We start from the raw sequence: 19,631 nt of genomic DNA, 5'->3' as shown, positions 1-19,631 counted from the left end.
TTTTTAGTAGAGACAAGGGTTTCACCATGTTGGCCAGGCTGGTCTTGAACTCTTGACCTCAAGTGATCTGCCCGCCTTGGCCTCCCAAAATGCTGGGATTACAGGCATGAGCCACCATACCTGGTCTCTGAATTTTTCTTTCAAGTTTGAGTATTATGATTCTTACATTAGACATGCTACTTGTCAAATAAAAAATACATGTACTTACAAGTATACACCACAGTTTCTGGCATTGTAGCTCAAGAATAAGAATAGAAGTGTGATAGCTGATATTTGAATACCCACTACATTGTTAGGGACTGTGATAAGCACATAGATCCCTAAGTATTTAATCCCACAACTCTCAGAGGATGCAGTTATTTACTGCCCTCCTAAGTCGGTGCCGCCTCCACACATACATGGCTCACTAATTTCTCCTGTCATAAATTGATAATTTCAATGTCCTCCAATTAACCCAACACTTGGCACTTCAGTTCCTAGACTTCCTCTGATTGAGTGTTCTCATCCTTCACTTCGGCATTAGCCATTTGGCTCCCATGATCATATTCTAGCCTCTTGTTATCTCTATAGAAATGCCTCTTGCAGTTCTTTGCCCATTTTTGAATCAGGTTGGTTTTTGTTGAGTTTTAGGAGTTCTCTATATATTCTGGATATTAATCCTTTATTAGATATGTGATTTCCAAGTATTTTATGTTGAGTTGCCTTTTTACTGTTGATAATGTCCTTTGATGCACAAGTTTTTAAGTCCATTTTGTCTATTTTGTTGTTGTTGTTCCCTGCTCCTTTGGTTTTATAACCAAGAAATCACTGCCAAACCCAATGCCATGAGGCTTTCCTTTTTTTTTTTCCTTTAGAGACAGGGTCTCACTCTGTGGCCTAAGCTGGAGCACAGTGACATGATCATGGCTCACTGCAGCCTTGAACTCCTAGGCTCAAGTGATCCTCCCACCTCAGCCTCCTGCGTAGCTGGGACTACAGGTGTATGCCATTAAAAAAATTTTTTTATAGAGATGGGATCTCACTATGCTGCCCAGTCTGGTCTTGAACTCTTAGGTTCAAGCAATCCTCTCATCTTGGCCTCCCAAAGTGCTGGGATTACAGGTATGAGCCACCACATGCTCCTCTTTAGTTTTATAGTTTTAGTTCTGATGCTTAGGTCTTTGATCCACTTTGAGTTTTGTATATAGTATTAGGTAAGGGTCCAACTTCATTCTTTTTGTATGTGGCTATCTAGTTTACCCAGAACCATTTGTTGATAAAACCATCCTTTCCCCCATGGAATGGTCTTGGCACCCCTGTTGTGTATCATTTGACCACACATGCAAAAGTTTATTTCTGGGATCTGTATTCTGTTCCTTTGGTCTATATGTCTGTCTTTATGCCAGTACTGCACTGTTTTGATTAGTGTAGTTTTGTAATAACCTGAAATAAAAAAATGTGAGTCCTAAAGCTTTATTCTTAAGATTGTTTTGGATATTTGGAAGTCCCTTGAGGTTCCATATGAATTTTAGGAATTTTAGGCTATATTTTCTATTTCTGTAGGGGGAAAAGGCCATTTGGATTTTTACAGGGATTGCATTGAATTTGTAGGTCACTTTGGATAGTATCAAAATTTTAACATTAAGTCTTCTAATCCATGAACATGGGATATTGTTCCATTTGTTTTCTTTCATCTCTTTCAGCAATGTTTTGTGGTTTTCATTATACAAGTCTTTTGCCTCAATGATTAATTCCTAAGTACTTTATTTTTTTGATGCTATTTTAAATGGAATTTTATATTTCTTTTCAATTGTTCATTGTTAGTGTATAAACACACAACTGATTTTTGTGTTGATTTTGTATCATGCTATTTTGCTGAACTTGATTACCTCTGTCAATTTTATTGATATTTTGTCCTTTTCGATGTGAATGCCTTTTTTTCTTTTTTGCCTAATTGCTTGAATTTCTAGTACCTCATTGAATAAAAGTGGCCAAAACCTGCATTCTGATCTTGTTCCTGATCTTGGAGGAAAGCTTTCAGTCTGTCACCATTGAGTATGATGTCAGCGGTGCATGTTTCGTATATGGCTTTTACTATGTTCTGGTAGTTTCCTACTGTTGCTAATTTTTAAGTTTTTATCATGAAAGAGTTTTGAATTTTGTCATTTTTTTTTCCCTATATGTGTTTTTTCCCTTTATTCTGTTTATGTGTTACATTGATTGATTTTCACATGTTGAACAATCAATCCTTGTATCCTAGGAATAAATCCCACTTGGTCATGTTGTAAAATCCTTTTGATGTGCTGCTGAATTTGGATTGTAGTATTTTGTTGATTTTTGCATCTGGATTCATGAAGGATATTGATCTGTACTTTTCTTGTAGTGTCTGTCTGGCTTTGGTATTGGCAATACTGGCCTCACAGAATGAGTTATGAAGTGTTCCTTTATTTTCAGTTTTTGGAAGGGACAGTTTGAGAAGGCATAGTGTTAGTTCTTTAAATGTTTGATAGAATGCACCAGTAAAGATATCAGGTCCAGGGCTTTTATCAAGAGGTTTTTGATTACTGATGCAACCTCCTTACGATGGGTGTATTTTCTGTTTCTTCATCATTTGTTCTTGGTAAGTTTGTGTTTCTAGTAATTTGAATGTTTTTAAAATTAGTCTATCTAGCTAAAAGTTTGTCAATTTTGTTAATCTATTTTTCAAAACGTTTTGGCTTCATTGATTTTCTCTATTTTTTTTCTGTTCTGTATTTTATTTATTTCTGCTATAATCTTTATTTTTCTTTCTTTCCTTCTGCTAGTTTAGGGTTTTGTTTGTTCTTCTTTTTCTAGTTCCTTAAGTTGTCAAGTGAGGTTGTTGACTTGAGATCTTTCGTCTTTTTTTAGTGTAAACATTTATGGCTATGAATTTCCCCCTTGGCATTGCCTTTGGTATGTCCCATACATTTTTGTATGTTTACTTTTATTTGTCTCTATTTTATAGTTTCCATTGTGATTTCTTCTTTGATGGATTAGTCGTTTAAGAGTGTTTAATTTCCACAAATTTTTGAGTTTTTCCTGTTTTCCTTCTGTTATTGCTTATTTTATCCTTTGGGGTCAGAGAAGGTACTTTATATGACAGTTATCTTTTAAATCTGTTGAGAATTTGTGGCCTAACATATGGACCGACCTGAAAAATGTTCCACGTGCACTTCAGAAGAATGTGCACACTGCTGCTGTTGGGTCAAGTGTGCTATATATATGCACATTAAATCTAGTTGGTTTACTGTGTATTCAAGTCCTCCTTTTCCTCACTTATCTTCTTCTAGTTGTCCTATCCATTAATGAGCATAGGATATTGAATTCCTCAACTATTTTTGTAGAACTGTCCATTTCTCCCTTCAATTCTGTTAATTTTTGCTTCATAGATCTTGATGGTTTGTTATGTATCTTTAGCATTCCTTGAATCTACTGGGACAACTGCTACTTTTTACTTTCACACCTTTCATTTCTTTATTTCCCTTTTTACAGCCTAGATTCTAAAGTCCATTATTAAAATCACTTCCTGGCACATGTCTTCAACTACCATTCTCTCCCCTAAATCCCATTCTCCTGGCAAAATATCAGTCTTGATTTATCTCTCTGCTTCAAGCAGCTGGTTATGACTGGATAAATAAACAATTGCACTCAACCAGTTTTACTTCCAGTGACTGTGAACCTCAGGTGGGTTCTTTCCACAGCACAGTATTCTTAATACTTTCCCCTAGTTTCAGTTTCTCTAAGTCATCTATTTCCCACTTCCTTTCTCTTCAAATTTGTAGGGCTCCCCAACCCCAGTCTTAACTAATGACTACTTCTTTCTTTGGTGAGACAATAAAAGCATCCAGAGAGAATTCCTACTTGCTCCCATCTCCAAATGCATACTCTGCTTTCCCTCTCTCACCTACACAAAAACTGTGTTCTTCAGTTACCCCAGACTTACCTACATCACTGACTCTTCTCTACTTGACCGTTTCCACCTGTAAACTATGTTATCACCCCAAAAAAGAAAAGAAAAAACCACATTTGCCTTGTATTTCTTTTCTAGCTAATGTTTCATTTAACCCATTAAAGTTTTCTATATTTACTATCTCCCCTTTCACACTTCCCATTTTCCTACCCCACTCAATCCTTTGTCCCCACCATACCACTGAAACAGTATCTTTCAAAATTATTTATAATCTCCATGTTATCAAATCTAGTAGTTATCATCTGACTCAGGTTCTTAGCAACATTTGCCACAGTTGAGCACTGCTTAAGATACACTCTTCACTTGATTTCCACCACACCACACCTCACCCCACCCCACCCCAGCCCACCCTCGGGGTATCCTTCCAACTCTCTGGCTGTTGCTGCTTTGCCAGCTCATCTTCCTCCATCTAACTAGTAGACTTTGAAATGCTCAGGGCTTAGTCTTCCTGTCCTATTCTTTAGGTAATTTCTTCCCAGGGCTTTAATACCAGCTATATGCTGATGCCTCCCAAGTTTACATCTCCCTTGGGCTCCAGATTTCACATCAAATTGCCTATTTAACACCTCTACTTCATTGTCTATACCAGTCACACCTGCCATTCCTTGAACTGGCTAACAGTTTACCAAATTTAACATGTCTAAAACAGAACTCTTGCTTTTTGTCTCCAAACTTGCTTCTTCTCTAGTCATCTCCATTTCAGTAAACAGAACCATTCATTTCCCAGTTATTCAAGGTATAAGTAATCTTTGATTCTCTTTCCCTGAAACCCTCTACCCAATTTATTAAGACATCCTGCCAACTAGCCATAATATATAACTGATATAATAACTAATAATGTAGCCCTACGCTGACTACCCACTGTTACCACTCTAGTCCACATCACCAGTATTTTTTGCCTGCATTGCCATACTATCTTCCTAGCTGGTTTTCATACTAACACCCTTGCCACTCTACATTCTTCCATCAGTAGCCAGGATCCTCTTTGAGGATACTCCCAGTACTTTCTTAATACATCTAAAACACAAGACTTTATCATGGCCTCCAAGAGCCTAGATGATCTAGGCCCTGATTACTTCTCCATCCTCATTTTGTGCGACTCTTCCCTTCCCCTACCCATCCCATGCCAGTCACATTTGCCATTCCTTGAACTGGCTAAGCTTTTATATCCAAGAGGGGACTTGCTGCCTCTGCATGGAATACTCTTTCTCTAGATAGTCACATGGCTGACTGCTTCACTGCATTCAGGTCTCTGTTCAAATGACAATCCAGAAAGGTCTTCTCTAACCACCCTACCTAAAACAGACACTCCCCCTACCACCAACACCTTCGCTTATCTACTACCCCTTTATCCTCCTTTAAAGTTCTTCATAGCAAGTATGATTACCTAACACAACACACATACACACACACTCTCTCTCTCTACACATACACACACACACACGCACTTGTCTCTCCTAAAATGTAAGATCCTTTAAAAATCAAGTGTGTCCTCAATGCCTAGAATAGCACCTGAAACATAGTCGGTGTTCAATAATTTTTTACTGAATGAGGGACAATAATAACTCTCTAATAAAAAATAAGCCCTTCCTGAATGAGAATTATAACACTGCCAATGTTCTCAGTGGCATCTGAGCTGTATGCAGAATGAAAAAAACATACAGACATACTTGACATTTTACAAGGATGTCAAAGAAATCTTCATCAGCCTCTTTGTTGTCCTTAGTCATCAGGTGGCTAAGTACCGACTGGCTGTTGTTTTGTGTTAGACGAAGCCCTGGCAAATTACTGAAGCTAGCCCTCTGGTCATCCAGACGACGGCTCTGTGAGCTGGCAAGAAGATCTAAAAACTCATCCGTGTTGGGGGATACCACAGGAACAGACGGTGCTAAGAATAGTAGAAGAAAGCGAAAGGTTAAAAAAAAAAAAAACAAAACCTAAGCACATTTATTATATATACCTAGATCTTTTCAGCCTTGCCAGGCCCAATACCTGCCCTGCCCTCCTGCTATAGCGCTGACACAGATGGGCTTTGGCTAGATGGGTGTGGTTTTTACTGGCGGGAGGGAAAAATGAACCCTAGAGTACTTCAAATGACCCACTTGGGGGTTATTCAGATTTGACTATATTTCTCTATTTAACGCTCACTCAAAATGTAACTATAAGATATGTGACCAGATTTCAGAAGGTGAATAAACTGTTTTTCTTACATAATTTCTCAGACCAGGATGTGTGGGACAGTGTTTTTTATTCTAGGCCCTGGATACAAATCATTTAGTAAACTAACAGTTAAGTGCTGCTGGCAAGTCTTGGTCTGTGGTACAAGAAGTCTTCTGGTAGCTGAAATAGAAAAATATAAGCAACCTATTTTAGTCCTTTCTAACTCAGCCAGGCCTTAGCCTCAGCCTTAGCCATAGGTTCCTCTTCAGTCTGTCTTTGTTTTTCTTTCTTAATCCAGATATGAAGTATTGACATTTTATGTATAATCATAAAGTATGTATAACTACTTTTCTTCCTCATTTTTATTTTTAAAAGTTATATTAAGGCTGGGCATGGTAGCTCATGCCTGGAATACCAGCACTTTGGGAGGCTAAGGCAGGAAGATCACTTGAGGCCAGGAGCTTGAGACCAGCCTGGACAACATAGCAAGACCTCATCTCCACAAAAAATAAAAATAATTAGCCGGGCATGGTGGTGTGTGCCTGGAGTCCCAGTTACTTGGGAGGCTGAGGTAGGAGGACCACTTTAGCCCAGAAGCACAAGGCTGCACTGACTATGATCATGGCCTGGCACTCCAGCTTGGCTAACAGCAAGATCTCGTCTCAAATAAATAATAATAAAATCAGATTTTATTTTTATATATTTTTTAGACATAGGCTGGGCAGCAGTGCGGTGGCTATTCACAAACACGATCATTGCACACTATAGCCTCAAACTCCTGACCTCAAGTGATCCTCCCACTTCAGCCTCCCAAGTAGCTGAGATTATAGGCGTGCACCACCACACCTGGCTCACAGTCACATTTTCCACAACAGATTTTTCAAAGAAAACTAGGGAGGTAGTATAATATAGTTAGTAGAAAGCACATTGGACTAAAAACACAGATATACATAAGGGAACTGAAAAAACCTTGTTTGAACTGTATAATAGCAGCATTTTGGATATACCTGGATTCAGGCTCATTTATTATATCTCTTATGATGGGAACTCAATTCTCAGAAATAAACCACAAGAATATCAAAGAGAACTATTAAAATCGGGGGAGAAACAGAGATGACTTACTTTTTAGCATCATTTTGGGGGGAGTGGAAGAAGTTGTTGTTGAAGCTGTATGGGAGTTCTTTTCTTGCAAGCAACATCTCTGATCATCCATCCTATTGCTTTGAAATCGGCTTAATAAGTCAAAGAACCCTTCATCTCCAATAGTATCTGCACTGATTTTCTAAAATATTGAGAGGAAGTCTACTTCATTTGAATATTCCAGTATTATTTTTAGATCATCAATGAACATCATGATGCATTTAAATGCAAAAGGTAAAGGATGAGGATTAAAAATGAAAATTGACATTTTGAAAAAGAATACAAGATGGCAAATATTAGTAATAAAATCTTATTTTAATCCAACTAACAAAAAGCACTTCTAGTTTTTAATTCCTGTATTTCTGAAGCTAAAGAAACATACCTCAGATGTAACAGAACCACTAGAGATACTGAATTATGCAAACACTGGTGATACAGGCCTGTACTTCAGGCTCTGCATTCAGTTCTAAACATTCTACAGCAGAATTTAAGGACACTTCTCTCTTTGTAAGAGCTAAGAAAGAAAACAAGGATGTTTTCCTACCATAGTGATTTCTAAGGTCTTTTTATTATACTTAGATTTGAAGACCCTGAAAAAATACAAACTTCAAATAAATGAATATTTGTGAGGAGAGCAAGATCTAGATTTATACTTCATTTGGAAGGCTTCAAAACTGAAATGATTAATGCAATGTTTAATACAAGTAATTATTTTAATTTTTTCATAATGATGTATTATAATAGAGGCACATATACAAAAAATGTTATGGGCCTGAGGAGGAGAGAAGAACTAATTTTTAGGAGAAACGGGGAAAATTTCATAGCATGTATTTGTGTTGGCTCCTTAAGAATGAATAGACATTTGGAGGTGAGAGATGTTTCATACTGGTTAATATGCAATAGTATTCAATTGATGATGAACTGAAGGGTAGGGGTAGGTATAGAGGAGGGAAGAGGCCTTTGTATGCAGTACTAACAAATGTAGACTTTATCCTATGTGAAATAAGATGAGCACTGGCAATAGACAATTTTAAGCAGTTTTGTTTAGAGATAATAAATGAAGGCAGGGAGATCAGTTCAGGTACCTACTGAAGTCTAGGTAGGAGAGTAAGTACTAGCCTAAGACACGGTAGCAGATTTTTTTTTTTTTTTTTTTTTTTTTTGCGGAATCTTGCTCTGTCATCCAGGCTGAAGTGCAGTGGTATGATCTTGGCTCACTGCAACCTCTGCCTCCCAGGTTCAAGTGATTCTCCTGCCTCAGCCTCCTGAGTATCTGGGACTATAGGTGCATGCCACCACACCTGGCTAATTTTTGTATTTTTTGTACAGTCAGGGTTTCACCATGTTGGCCAAGCTGGTCTTGAACTCCTGACCTCAGGTGATCTGCCTGCCTTGGCCTCCCAAAGTGCTGGGGTAGCAGATATTTTTTAAAAGGGGTGAGGGTAAGAGCCGATCTGAGGGACACAGTAGATTTGATGTGGTTAGTGAAAGAGGGAATCTTGCACGACACTGGGGTTCCTGGCTTAGGGACAGAGTAAATGATATCCCTTTAACTGGGACAAGGAAAACAGGAGTGATTAAGAGAAGTTTTTAACATGTTAAATTTGAGGTTTGGGAATGATATATACATAAGCCACAGTCAAATGTGTTCATTACCAACAAAAGACTTTTTCCTAGGAGCAAAAAAGCCTAGAATTCAAGACTGTGAACGTGAAAATACATATGGCTCCAAAAGTATGGGCATTTTCAGTTGAGCTAAGTGAGCTTAGTTAAGACCCCAAACTTTGAACAAAGGCGTGACTTCCTTGAATTCCAGTCCTGCTCTAGATCTACAAAAATATCCCTGAATTTCTATATACCCCATAAGTTTTAATTTTATTAGTCATAGATATCCCAGAAAAGCTATGTAAGAAACCACTGATAAAAATCGAGGCATTCTATAACAATACCACAGACTTGGGGGAAAGAAACTGAGACAAAAGACACTACAAGGTTATAGGTATAAATGAAATGCTGACAAAAGAAATCTCTAACTTAAAACAAAAAGGTTAACTTTTTTTTCAAAGGCTCTCATTGCTGGAAAAATTGATTTTATTTATTTTACTCTTTTGAAGACAGTCTCACTCTGTCGCCCAGGCTGGAGTGCAGTGGCACGATCTCGGCTCACTGCAACCTCCAACTCCCGGGTTCAAGCGATTCTCCTGCCTCAGCCTCCTGAGTAGCTGGAATTACAGGCATGTGTCATCACACCCAGATATTTTTTGTATTTTTAGTAGAGACAGGGTTTTGTCATGTTGGCCAGGTTGGTCTTGAACTCCTGACTTCAAGTGACCTGCCTGCCTTGGCCTTCCAAAGTGCTGGGATTACAGGTATGAGCCACCGTGCCCAGCCAATTTTTTTTTTTAATTTTTTTTTGAGATGGGGTCTCACTCTGTCACCCAGGCTGGAGTGCAGTGGTGCAATCTCAGCTCACTGCAACCTCTGCGTCCCAGGCTTAAGCAGTCCTCCCACCCCAGTCTCCTGAGTAGCTGGGACCACAGGTGTGTGCCACCACACGCAGATAATTTTTTGCATTTTTGGTAGAGATGGGGTTTCACCATGTTGGCTAGGCTGATCTCGAACTCTTAAATCCAGAAGATCTACCCACCTTTGCCTCCCAAAGTGCTGGGATTACAGGCATGAGCCACTGCGCCTGGCAGATAAATGGATTTGATAATATGAAATACCTTCTTTGTAATTTACTTTGATCCTTTTACCAGATTATAGGGTAGCTGGATTTGAGATTTCCCTGATACTGATTATCAGTAAACCCATCATATTTTTATTTCTAAATAAATTAAATAAACTGTTTGCTATGCTCATTTTTCTCTTTTTTTTTGAGACAGGGTCTTGCTCTGTTGCCCAGGCTGGAGTGTAGTGGCATGATCTCAGCTTACTGCAACCTCCACCTCCTGGGCTCTGGGACCATAGGCACATACCACCATACCCGGCTAACTTTTTATTTTTTGGTAGAAACAGTTTCACCATGTTGCCCAGGCTCATTTTTCATCAAAAGTTTGTAATTCTATCATTACAGTTTCAATAATATGATTAATAGAAGTAGATGCTAACAGACACTCTTCGTTCTAAATTAATATTTAAAAATTCTTGAGCATCTGAATTTAATTTGTTCTGCCTTCTGAGCTGAGTAGAGGGTGGTTTTACTGGGAGACAATGCAGTGAAATAACTGCTAGTATTTTTGCAAACAACAGTGACTCAAATAAATAATTATTGGCCAAGTGCAGTGCTTCACATCTGTAATCCCAGCACTTTGGGAGGCCAAGGCAGGCAAATCACTTGAGGTCAGGAGTTCGACACCAGCCTGGCCAACATGGTGAAACCCTGTTTCTACTAAAAATATAAAAATTAGCTGGGCATGGTGGTGCACACCTGTAATCCCAGCTACTTGGGAGGCTGAGGCAGGAGAATCGCTTGAACCCGGGAGGCAGAGGTCGCAGTGAGCTGAGATTGCGCCACTGAACTCCAGTCTGGGTGACAGAGCAAGATTCAATCTCGAGAAAAAAAAAAACAAAAAGAAAAATAATTATTGTCCAATACAAGGGAGCAACTTATCTACTAAGACAGTAATTACCATTTCTAATTTTGAAGAAGATAGAAAAGATAGGGAAATATGAATACAAAGGTATTTTATGTTACATGTCTAATTTAAATTACTAAAAATTCAGTATGAATACAAGAAAACCCAAATGTTGGTACTCAAAACACAATACTCAAAAACTTAAACGTACCCTCTGAGAATCTGGAATTCGGTGGTCAATAGAATTACTGGCATCTTGGAGAACTTTAGTGGAGGAATTCGTTTTGTATTTTTTCCCCTTCAGTCTGTTGACAAAGAGTAGCTTTGCAGAAGGTTTGGCAATAAGAGGTTTTTGCTTAGCAAGAATTTCACTGTTCCAGTTCTGTATCTACAAAATTATAAATGGAAGGCAGGTGAAAAAACACCTCCAAATCCCCAGCTCTCTTCTGGTTTCCCATAATATTAACCTGACATACTCACTTATTTACTACTGGGGGAGAGAGGAAGAATTTTAGATCTCTTTAAAAATATCTTTTTTAGTATACTGCACTGTTTTCAAGATCTTGTACCAAATGCATACTGTGGATTTCTCATTATCAAAACATTAAAATGCTGGTTTTAAAGAACCTATGAATAAGAAAGCAAGGTTTGCCAAAACCTTATAAAAATAAAGTATGAACGGTCAGAGAAGGAGCCAAAGTTTTACTCTAGATGTAAGTTACTTAAAAATATGTTACAACTGGAATTTTTGGATGTATGTAGAATTTTTAAACATAAAAATTAATATTTGAAACATAGCAGTAATTTTTAAAATATAAAACGGTACTGTTTTTACTAATACCGTACTAAATTCTCAATAGGCAAAACCAATTTATAAAGGTCTAGGTCTGGTGTAAATACACAACCTACAAATAACAAAATAACATTTATTGAGTACAGGGGAAAAATATGCACTACATACAATAGCTCTGACATTTGCAGCTTTAACATTCAGTCTTAAATGTTTATAATTAAGTCTAAAGGTTCATGCTATGTAATAATTTTAGTTACACACATTTTTTCATAGGTAAAATTACAGTCAAATGCACAGATTTTAAGTCTATGATTGGAAGCCATATAACCCCTACTCCAATCAATACATAGAACATTTCCACCAATCCAGAAAAGTGCCCCATGAGGCACAAACTGAAATAAACGTACAGGGGAGTGAGACATGTAGCTGGGGATGGTGGCTCACACCTATAATCCCAGCTACTCAGGAGGCTGAAGCGGGAGGATTGCTTGAGCCCAGGAATTTGAGGCTAGCCTGGACAACATAGTGAGAACCCATTTATATATATATATATATATAGAGAGAGAGAGAGAGAGAGTGTGTGTGTGTGTGTGTATGTGTATATATACATATATGCATATAAATACATTTGTTTTTTTTTTTTTTCTTCTTTTTCTGTTGCCAGGCTGGAGTGCAGTGGTGCAATCTCAGCTCACTGCAAGCTCCACCTCCCAGGTTCAAGTGATTCTCCTGCCTCAGCCTCCTGAGTAGCTGGGACTACAGGTGCCCGCCACCACGCCCGGCTAATTTTTTGTATTTTTAGTAGAGACGGGGTTTCGCCATGTTGGCCAGGATGGTCTCGATCTCTTGACTTCGTGATCCACCCACCTTGGCCTCCCAAAGTGCTGGGATTACAGGCATGAGCCACCGTGCCAGGCCTTGTTGCTGTTTTTAAAACATGTGGTTAGTAAGTGAACCAAGCCATCGATTCCTTTTCACATACACATTATAAGGGGAAATTATTTACTACAGTGGATTTCATGGTCTATTGTTTAGAGAAAAGGAAAATGGTCCTTGATGTGAGAACATAAAACTGTACCCAAAACTCAAGAAGAAAAATTAAAAATGTTCCTTATTTATTTGAACTTCTCAACAATACTGAAAACAAGAATACAGGGCGAAGCAATTCCCTTTTTCCTTATGTATGCTTCTTTACTTTGTTGAGAATAATGAAATAATGAATTCTTTGACAGCTTTATTATGAGGAAAAGAAACCAATACAAAGAACTAATTACACTTAAACATATTTTAAATTAAGGATAGAATTTTATCACTTGGCTCTTGGAGAATTACAAGGTCGAATCTGGTCAGCTTCTTACATAACACTGTTAGTACCACTACATAGGTAGGCAGAAGATAGCAAATTAATTTTGCTACTTATATGTTCCTAAAAGAAGAAAGTAGACAAAAATTGCCTTAAAAGCTTTTAAAAAATAATTTGTGGATTTAACAAATTTATATTTCAGAACCACTCACAAAGAAAAGCTGGACATTTGGAAAAATCACAAAGTCCTTTAAAAACTACTAGAGTTTCCAAATAACTCTGAATTGCTGGAATAAAAATATCTTGGATATGATTCTAACACAATTAGATTTTGGTTTTTTGAAGACTATTCACACATAAACTATCACTATTGAAAAAGCATATGTTATTGTTATAATGATAGGGCAGAAGAATATTTAATGGCATGGAAAGATGTTCCTTTTTCTTTTCTTTCTTTTTTTTTTTTTTTCAGAGACAGGGTCTCACTCTGTCACCCAGGCTGGAGTCCAGTGACACAATCATGGCTTATTGCAACCTCTGCATCCCAGGCGCAAACGATACTCCTGCCTCAGCCTCCCAAGTAGCTGGGACTACAGGCATGGCATGCAACATCAAGCCTAGCTAATTTTTCTATCTTTTTTTTTTAATTGTAGAGACAGGGTTTCACCATGTTGCCCAGACTGGTCTCAAACTCCGGGGTTCAAGTGATCTGCCTGCCTCGGCCTCCCAAAGTGCTAGGATTACAGGCATGAGCCACTGCGTCCAGCTGGAAAGACGTTCTTGATAGATTACCACATATTAGAAAATAGTGTCTATAACATCCATATGAAAATGCCAGATTAATAGATGCGAAAATAACTGTAGTTACCATCAGGAGGCAGGATTACTGATTATCTTTATTTCTGTATTCAAATTTTCTAAAGTTGCTGTAATGAAGATATTTTATAAAAAGTATTTTTAAAAATATACCACAGCTGGCACAGTGGTTCACACCTATAATACCAGCAACTCAGGAGGCTGAGGCAGGATGATTGCTAAAGGCCAGGAGTTTAAGACCAGTTTAAACAACACAGTGCGAGACTCTGTCTCTGAAAAAACTTAGCCAGGCATGATGATGTACACCCATAGTCCCAGTCTCAGCAAGACTCCATCACGGAAAAAAAAAAAAAAAAAAAGAAAAGAAAAGAAAAAAAAATAAACATAAATTTTTTTTTTTTTTTTTTGAGACAAGTCTCGCTCTGTGGCCAGGCAGGAGTGCAGTGGTACGATCTCAGCTCACAGAAACCTCTGCCTCCCTGGTTCAAGCGATTCTTCTGCCTCAGCTTCCCGAGTAGCTGGGACTACAGGAGTGCACCACCACACCCAGCTAATGTTTGCATTTTTAGTAAAGACAGGGTTTCACCGTGTTGGCCAGGATGGTCTCGATCTCCTGACCTCATGATCCACCCACCTTGGCCTCCCAAAGTGCTGGGAGTACAGGCGCGAGCCACCGCGCCCAGCCGAGAGCCTATTTTGACAATGTAATATTCAGTTCAAAGGAAATGGAAGAAAGTAGTCTTGATGTGTTCTTCAATAACCTGTTTCTAATTATGAAGTCCCTTCCCTTTTACTACGCACCCCTCTCCCCCAAGAAAAAGCCTAAGATGTATCTTCAACACAAAGTACTTGTTAAAAAAAAAAAAAAAAAAGCTTTTCAAGAATGCAGCTAGAAAAACAACTCTCCTTTTGATCATAAATTTCATTTATCTTGGCAATAAAGTTGCTATGTAGTTGGGAAAAAAAGGTTGTCCTTTTAATCTTCCTGATCTAATTAAAAAAAAAAAGTAATGATTCAAATAGTTCAAACTGGTATATAAAGTATTTCTAGCCTAACCCACTCAGTCCTCTTCCCAGAAGAAATCATTGTTAGCCCGTTTCTTACATCTTATTCCAGAAATGTTTTAGGAATCTACAAAGGAAATATATGCATGTATTTTTCTTAAACAGATGGCAGCATACTGTATGCATTCTTTTTGCACTATACTTTTTCTGATTTTTTTTTTATAGGCAACTTTTCAAGTGATATCTATATAGGGCAAGCCTTATTTAAATTATTTCATTAAATGAGAAGTTACTAAAACATTTTATAATAGTTCATGAAATTTAAAATATAAAACCTGTCACCCACCTTTTCTGGTGTTAACTTCATAAGTTCCATATTTTCCATACTGTGCCGGCGTCCCAACTTGGGGCGTACACCTTTGTTTAAAAAAAATTAATTCAAATAAACCAGGGAGCCCTTAAGAGTACAAGTTCAGCATCATTACATTATTCAGTTCTAAAATCTGATACACAAACCCATATGGAAGGAGAAAACCTGTACAAATATGTATTCTTCTAAGAATAATGATTTTCCATACCAGCTACACAAAAATAGAATATACATTCCCCTCTAAAATGCTTTGATGTAAGGAAGTTACATTTTGGTTGGAAACTAACATTACCCCTTAATTTGAAAAAGGCATTTTATAATAACTGGTTTTATACTATCCATACAGTTTCAAAAATAACAACCTGTAGAGCAGTTTATTCCTTATAACAACATAAGGAAAAGGCTGTAGGCCTTCAATTGTGTGAAAAGAATCAAAATAGCATCCCCACTACCACGCTGTTATTCCTTTCTAGGTCATCCCTTTCCATTTTAAGATCTCATTAGATGACAGACTTACTGCCAGTCAGAAAACAAGTAAACAAGGCCTTAAATTTTTTTCAGTAAAGTTATTAAATATAGAGAATTTCCATATCCATTTAATCTTTTACAATATTAGGCAATATTTTAAAAGGCATAATACCTAATACCCAGCTTAAAAAATGAAACATTACAAACACATTAAACTCCCCTTGTATAACTCCCCTCATAATTTACCTTGTCTTCCCTGTGCTTTTATGCATTTTCATTACAAATGCATGTATTTCTCAGCAATACAGCATGTGTGGGTTTTGAAACACTTATAAATGGTATCATACTGTATGTATTCTGCAACCAGCTTTGAGAAACCTTATATTTGTGAGATTCATCCAAGTTGCTATGTATACCTTAATTCATTTTCATTGCCATTTTTGGCAAGGGCTTTTTATAATAACTGGTTTATACTATCCACACCGTCTCAAAAATAACAGACTGTAGAGTGGACTAGGAAATTATCCATTTTACTAGTGATAGATATTTGGGTTGCTTCCAATTTTTTGCTATGATAAGCACACTACAGATATTCTTGGAAATGTCTCTCAGTGTACATGAACAAGCATTTCTTCCAGTTTGGTGGTTATCAGGAGTATATAACTGGGAGCAGAACAGGAGTGGAACAGTTGGATCATACAGTTGGCGCATCTTTAACTTCACCAGAATGTTGCTGGATTGTACTTCAGGGTACACCAATTTCTATCCCATCAATACCATATCCACACAGTTTCATATAATAGTTTTATATGAAACTATTTCATATAATCCATATAAGAGTTTCCATTACCCTGCATCATTTTAATACTGGTAGTAATTTTTGTTTACCTCATAAGTTTCTAATAGTACTCCACTGTGATTTTTGCTGATGAGATGAAGTTGAGTATCTTCTATTTATGGGCTATTTGTGTACTGTTCGTCACTTTTGCCCCCCCCGTGCCCTCCACCCCTATTTTTTAAATAGAGACAGGGTTTCACCATGTTGACCAGGCTGGTCTGGAACTCATGACCTCAAGTGATCTGCCCATCTCGGACTCCCAAAGTGTTGGGATTACTTGCGTGAGCCACCATCCCTGGCCAGCCCCCATCTCTTTTTTTGAGAAGGGGTCTTGCTCTATGGCCCAGGCTGGAGTGCAGTGGTGTAATCATGGCTCACTGCAGCTTTGACCTCTTGGGCTCAAGCGATCCTCCCACCTGAGCCTACCAAGTAGCTGGGACTATAGGCATGCAACACCATTTCCAACTTTTTTTTTTTTTTTTGATACAGACAGGAGTCCTATATTGTCCAGGCTGGTCTTGACTGCTGGATGCAAGCGATCCTCCTGCCTCAACCTCCCAAAGTGCTGGGATTACAGGCGTGAGCCACTGCACCTCTCCTGCATCATCACTATTACTGCTCTAAATCTGTCTTTCACATTTAAATCCTTAATCCATCAATAATTCATTTTTATGTGAGATTATTTTCCATATATGCAAGGAATATAGGCTACTTGATTCCACTGGTCTATTTGTTTGTCTTTATGCCAACAGCACACTGCCTTATTACTTATATCTGTAAAGAAAGCACTTTTCATGTTCTTAGGAATGTTTTGGTATTTCTCAGAACTTTTTTGTTTCATATAAACTTGTGAATAACTTCATGAAGTTCCATAAAATAATTGTGATGTGTTTGGCAGTGCACTTAATTTTTATCAATCTGAGAAGAACTGAAATATTTTATAAAATGTTGTCAGCCGGGCATGATGGTGCATGCCTGTAATCCCAGCACTTTGGGAGACTGAGGTGGGCAGATCCCTTGAACTCGTAAGTTCGAGACTAGCCTGGGCAACATGGGAAAACCCCATCTCTGCCAAAAAATATAAAAATCAGCCAGACGTGGTGGCGTGTGCCTATAGTTCTAGCTACTCAAGAGGCTGAGGTGGGCAGATTGCTTGAACCTGGGAGGTAGAGGCTGCAGTAAGCTGAGATGGCTCCACTGTGCTCCCACCTGGTGACCGAGTAAGAGCCTGTCTTGGGGAAAAAAAAAAAATTGTCTTCCCACTTGAGTATGATTTATCATCCATCAATTACTGAGAGAGATGTGTTAAAATTTCCCATTATAACTGTAGATTTTCCCATTTCTTTAATTTTGCTTTATGTACGTTAAGGCCTTGTTATAAAGGCCTACTAAGCCCAGACGCATTTAATGCATGTATCTTCCTGGTGAATTGAACTGTTAATCACTGTTAAGCACCACTGTAAAGTGACCTTCATTTACTTTGTTTTTTGTTTTTGTTTTTTTGAGATGGAGTCTTGCTGTGTTGCCCAGGCTAGAGTGTAGTGGTGTGATCTCGGCTCCTGCAACCTCCACCTCCTAGGTTCAAGAGATTCTCCTGCCTCAGCCTCCTGAGTAGCTGGGATTACAGGGCACTGCCACCACCCCTAGCTAATGTTTGTATTTTTAGTAGAGACGGGGGTCTCACCATGTTGGCCAGGCTGGTCTCGAACTCCTGATCTCAAGTGATCCACTGGCCTCAGCCTCCCAAAGTGCTGGGATTACAGGCGTGACTTACCACACTCAGCCGACCTTCTTCATTTCTAGTAAGACCCTTTGCCTTAAAGTACATTTTATCTGCTATTAACATAGCTATACTGGCTGTCTTTTGGTTAGTTTTTGCATGGCCAATCATCTATTCTTTTACTTTCAGGCTTATTATATCCTTATATATTTCTCTTGCAAGTAGTGTGTAGTTGCATTTTATTCTTTCTCCAATCTGCTACTGTGTCTTATAAATGGAACATTTTCATTTAATAGTACTATTAAATGAAATATATTTAACAGATTTGGATATTTGGGTGATTTTCTCTTTCCTATGTTCATTGGTGAATTACATTAATTGATTTTCTAATGTTGAATCCACTTGAATTTTTTTTTGAGAGAGTCTCTCTCTGTGGCCCAGGCTGGAGTGCAGTGGCGCTATCTCGGCTCACTGCAACCTCCACCTCCCGGGTTCAAGTGATCCTCCTGCCTCAGCCTCCTGAGTAGCTGGGACTATAGGCGTGTACCACTGTGGCCTGCTAATTTTTGCATTTTTCAGTAGACACAGGGTTTCACCATGTTGGTCAGGCTGGTCTCAAACTCCTAACCTTGTCATCCACCTGCCTCAGCCTCCCAAAGTACTGGGATTACAGGGGTGAGCCACTGTGCCCTGCTCCCTGTTTGTTTTTACATACATTGCTGGATTTGCTTTGCTAATATTTTGTAAAGATTTTTATACCTTATGTTCATGAGTAAGGCTGGCCTGTAATTTACTTTTCTTGTATTGTTTCTTATCTAGTTTGGATATCAAGGTTATGGTTCTCAGACTGATAAAAGTATTTCTACTTATTCAGTTGCCTATACAATTTTTGTGTAAGGTATTGTAATTAGTTTTCTTAAGTGGCTGGTTTACCTCACTTGTAAAATAATCTGAGCCAGGTATTTTCCTAGTGGGAAGATTTTAAATTACTGATCTAATTTCTGTATAATTTTAGCCATTAGCAAACCATTCACATTACATTTTACCATTGGATCAGTTTTGGTAACTTGTTTTTCCAGAAATTGCCCATTTCTCCTAGATTTTCAAATATTTTGTCACAACGTTACTCAGAATCTCTTTTTAATCTCTGCATATTTATTATGTCCGCTTTTCTTTTTGAACAGTCTTGCCGTAGACTTAATTAGTCAAAATTTAAACAATTTGGAACCAAATTTTGACTTAAAAAAAACCATCTCTATTGAATCTTTAACTTTATTAAATTCTGCTCTTTTTAAATTTTTGCCTTCTTTCAGTTTTTTCTTTCTTTTTTTTTTTAGATATTTAGCTCACTTTCAGCCTTTTTCCTTTTTTTGGGGGAGACAGAGTCTTGCTCTGTTGCCAGGCTGGAGTGCAGTGGTGTGATCTCGGCTCACTGCAACCTCCGCCTGCTGGGTTCAAGCAATTCTCCTG

The 19,631-nt window shown here is 38.1% G+C and overlaps 1 protein-coding gene across 3 annotated transcripts in view; it reads right to left on the bottom strand.

Moving 5' to 3' along the window:
* GPSM2 (G-protein signaling modulator 2) overlaps positions 1-19,631 on the bottom strand; it is a 54,084-nt gene that overhangs the window by 1,772 nt on the left and 32,681 nt on the right. For all 3 annotated transcript variants that reach the window (XM_011998480.1, XM_011998465.1, XM_011998474.1), the window contains 4 exons: positions 15,112-15,182; positions 11,060-11,236; positions 7,253-7,412; positions 5,641-5,858 (listed from right to left, as the gene is read on the bottom strand). In XM_011998480.1, coding sequence (XP_011853870.1) covers positions 5,641-5,858; positions 7,253-7,412; positions 11,060-11,236; positions 15,112-15,182 — 626 coding nt within the window. The remainder of the gene's footprint in view (positions 1-5,640; positions 5,859-7,252; positions 7,413-11,059; positions 11,237-15,111; positions 15,183-19,631) is intronic.

The sequence above is a fragment of the Mandrillus leucophaeus genome, unplaced genomic scaffold (assembly GCF_000951045.1).
Source record: "Mandrillus leucophaeus isolate KB7577 unplaced genomic scaffold, Mleu.le_1.0 Scaffold1158, whole genome shotgun sequence".
NCBI classification, from domain to species: Eukaryota; Metazoa; Chordata; class Mammalia; order Primates; family Cercopithecidae; genus Mandrillus; species Mandrillus leucophaeus.
The sequence above is the reverse complement of the archived record's forward strand: the minus strand, read 5'-3'. Positions and strand labels throughout refer to the sequence as shown.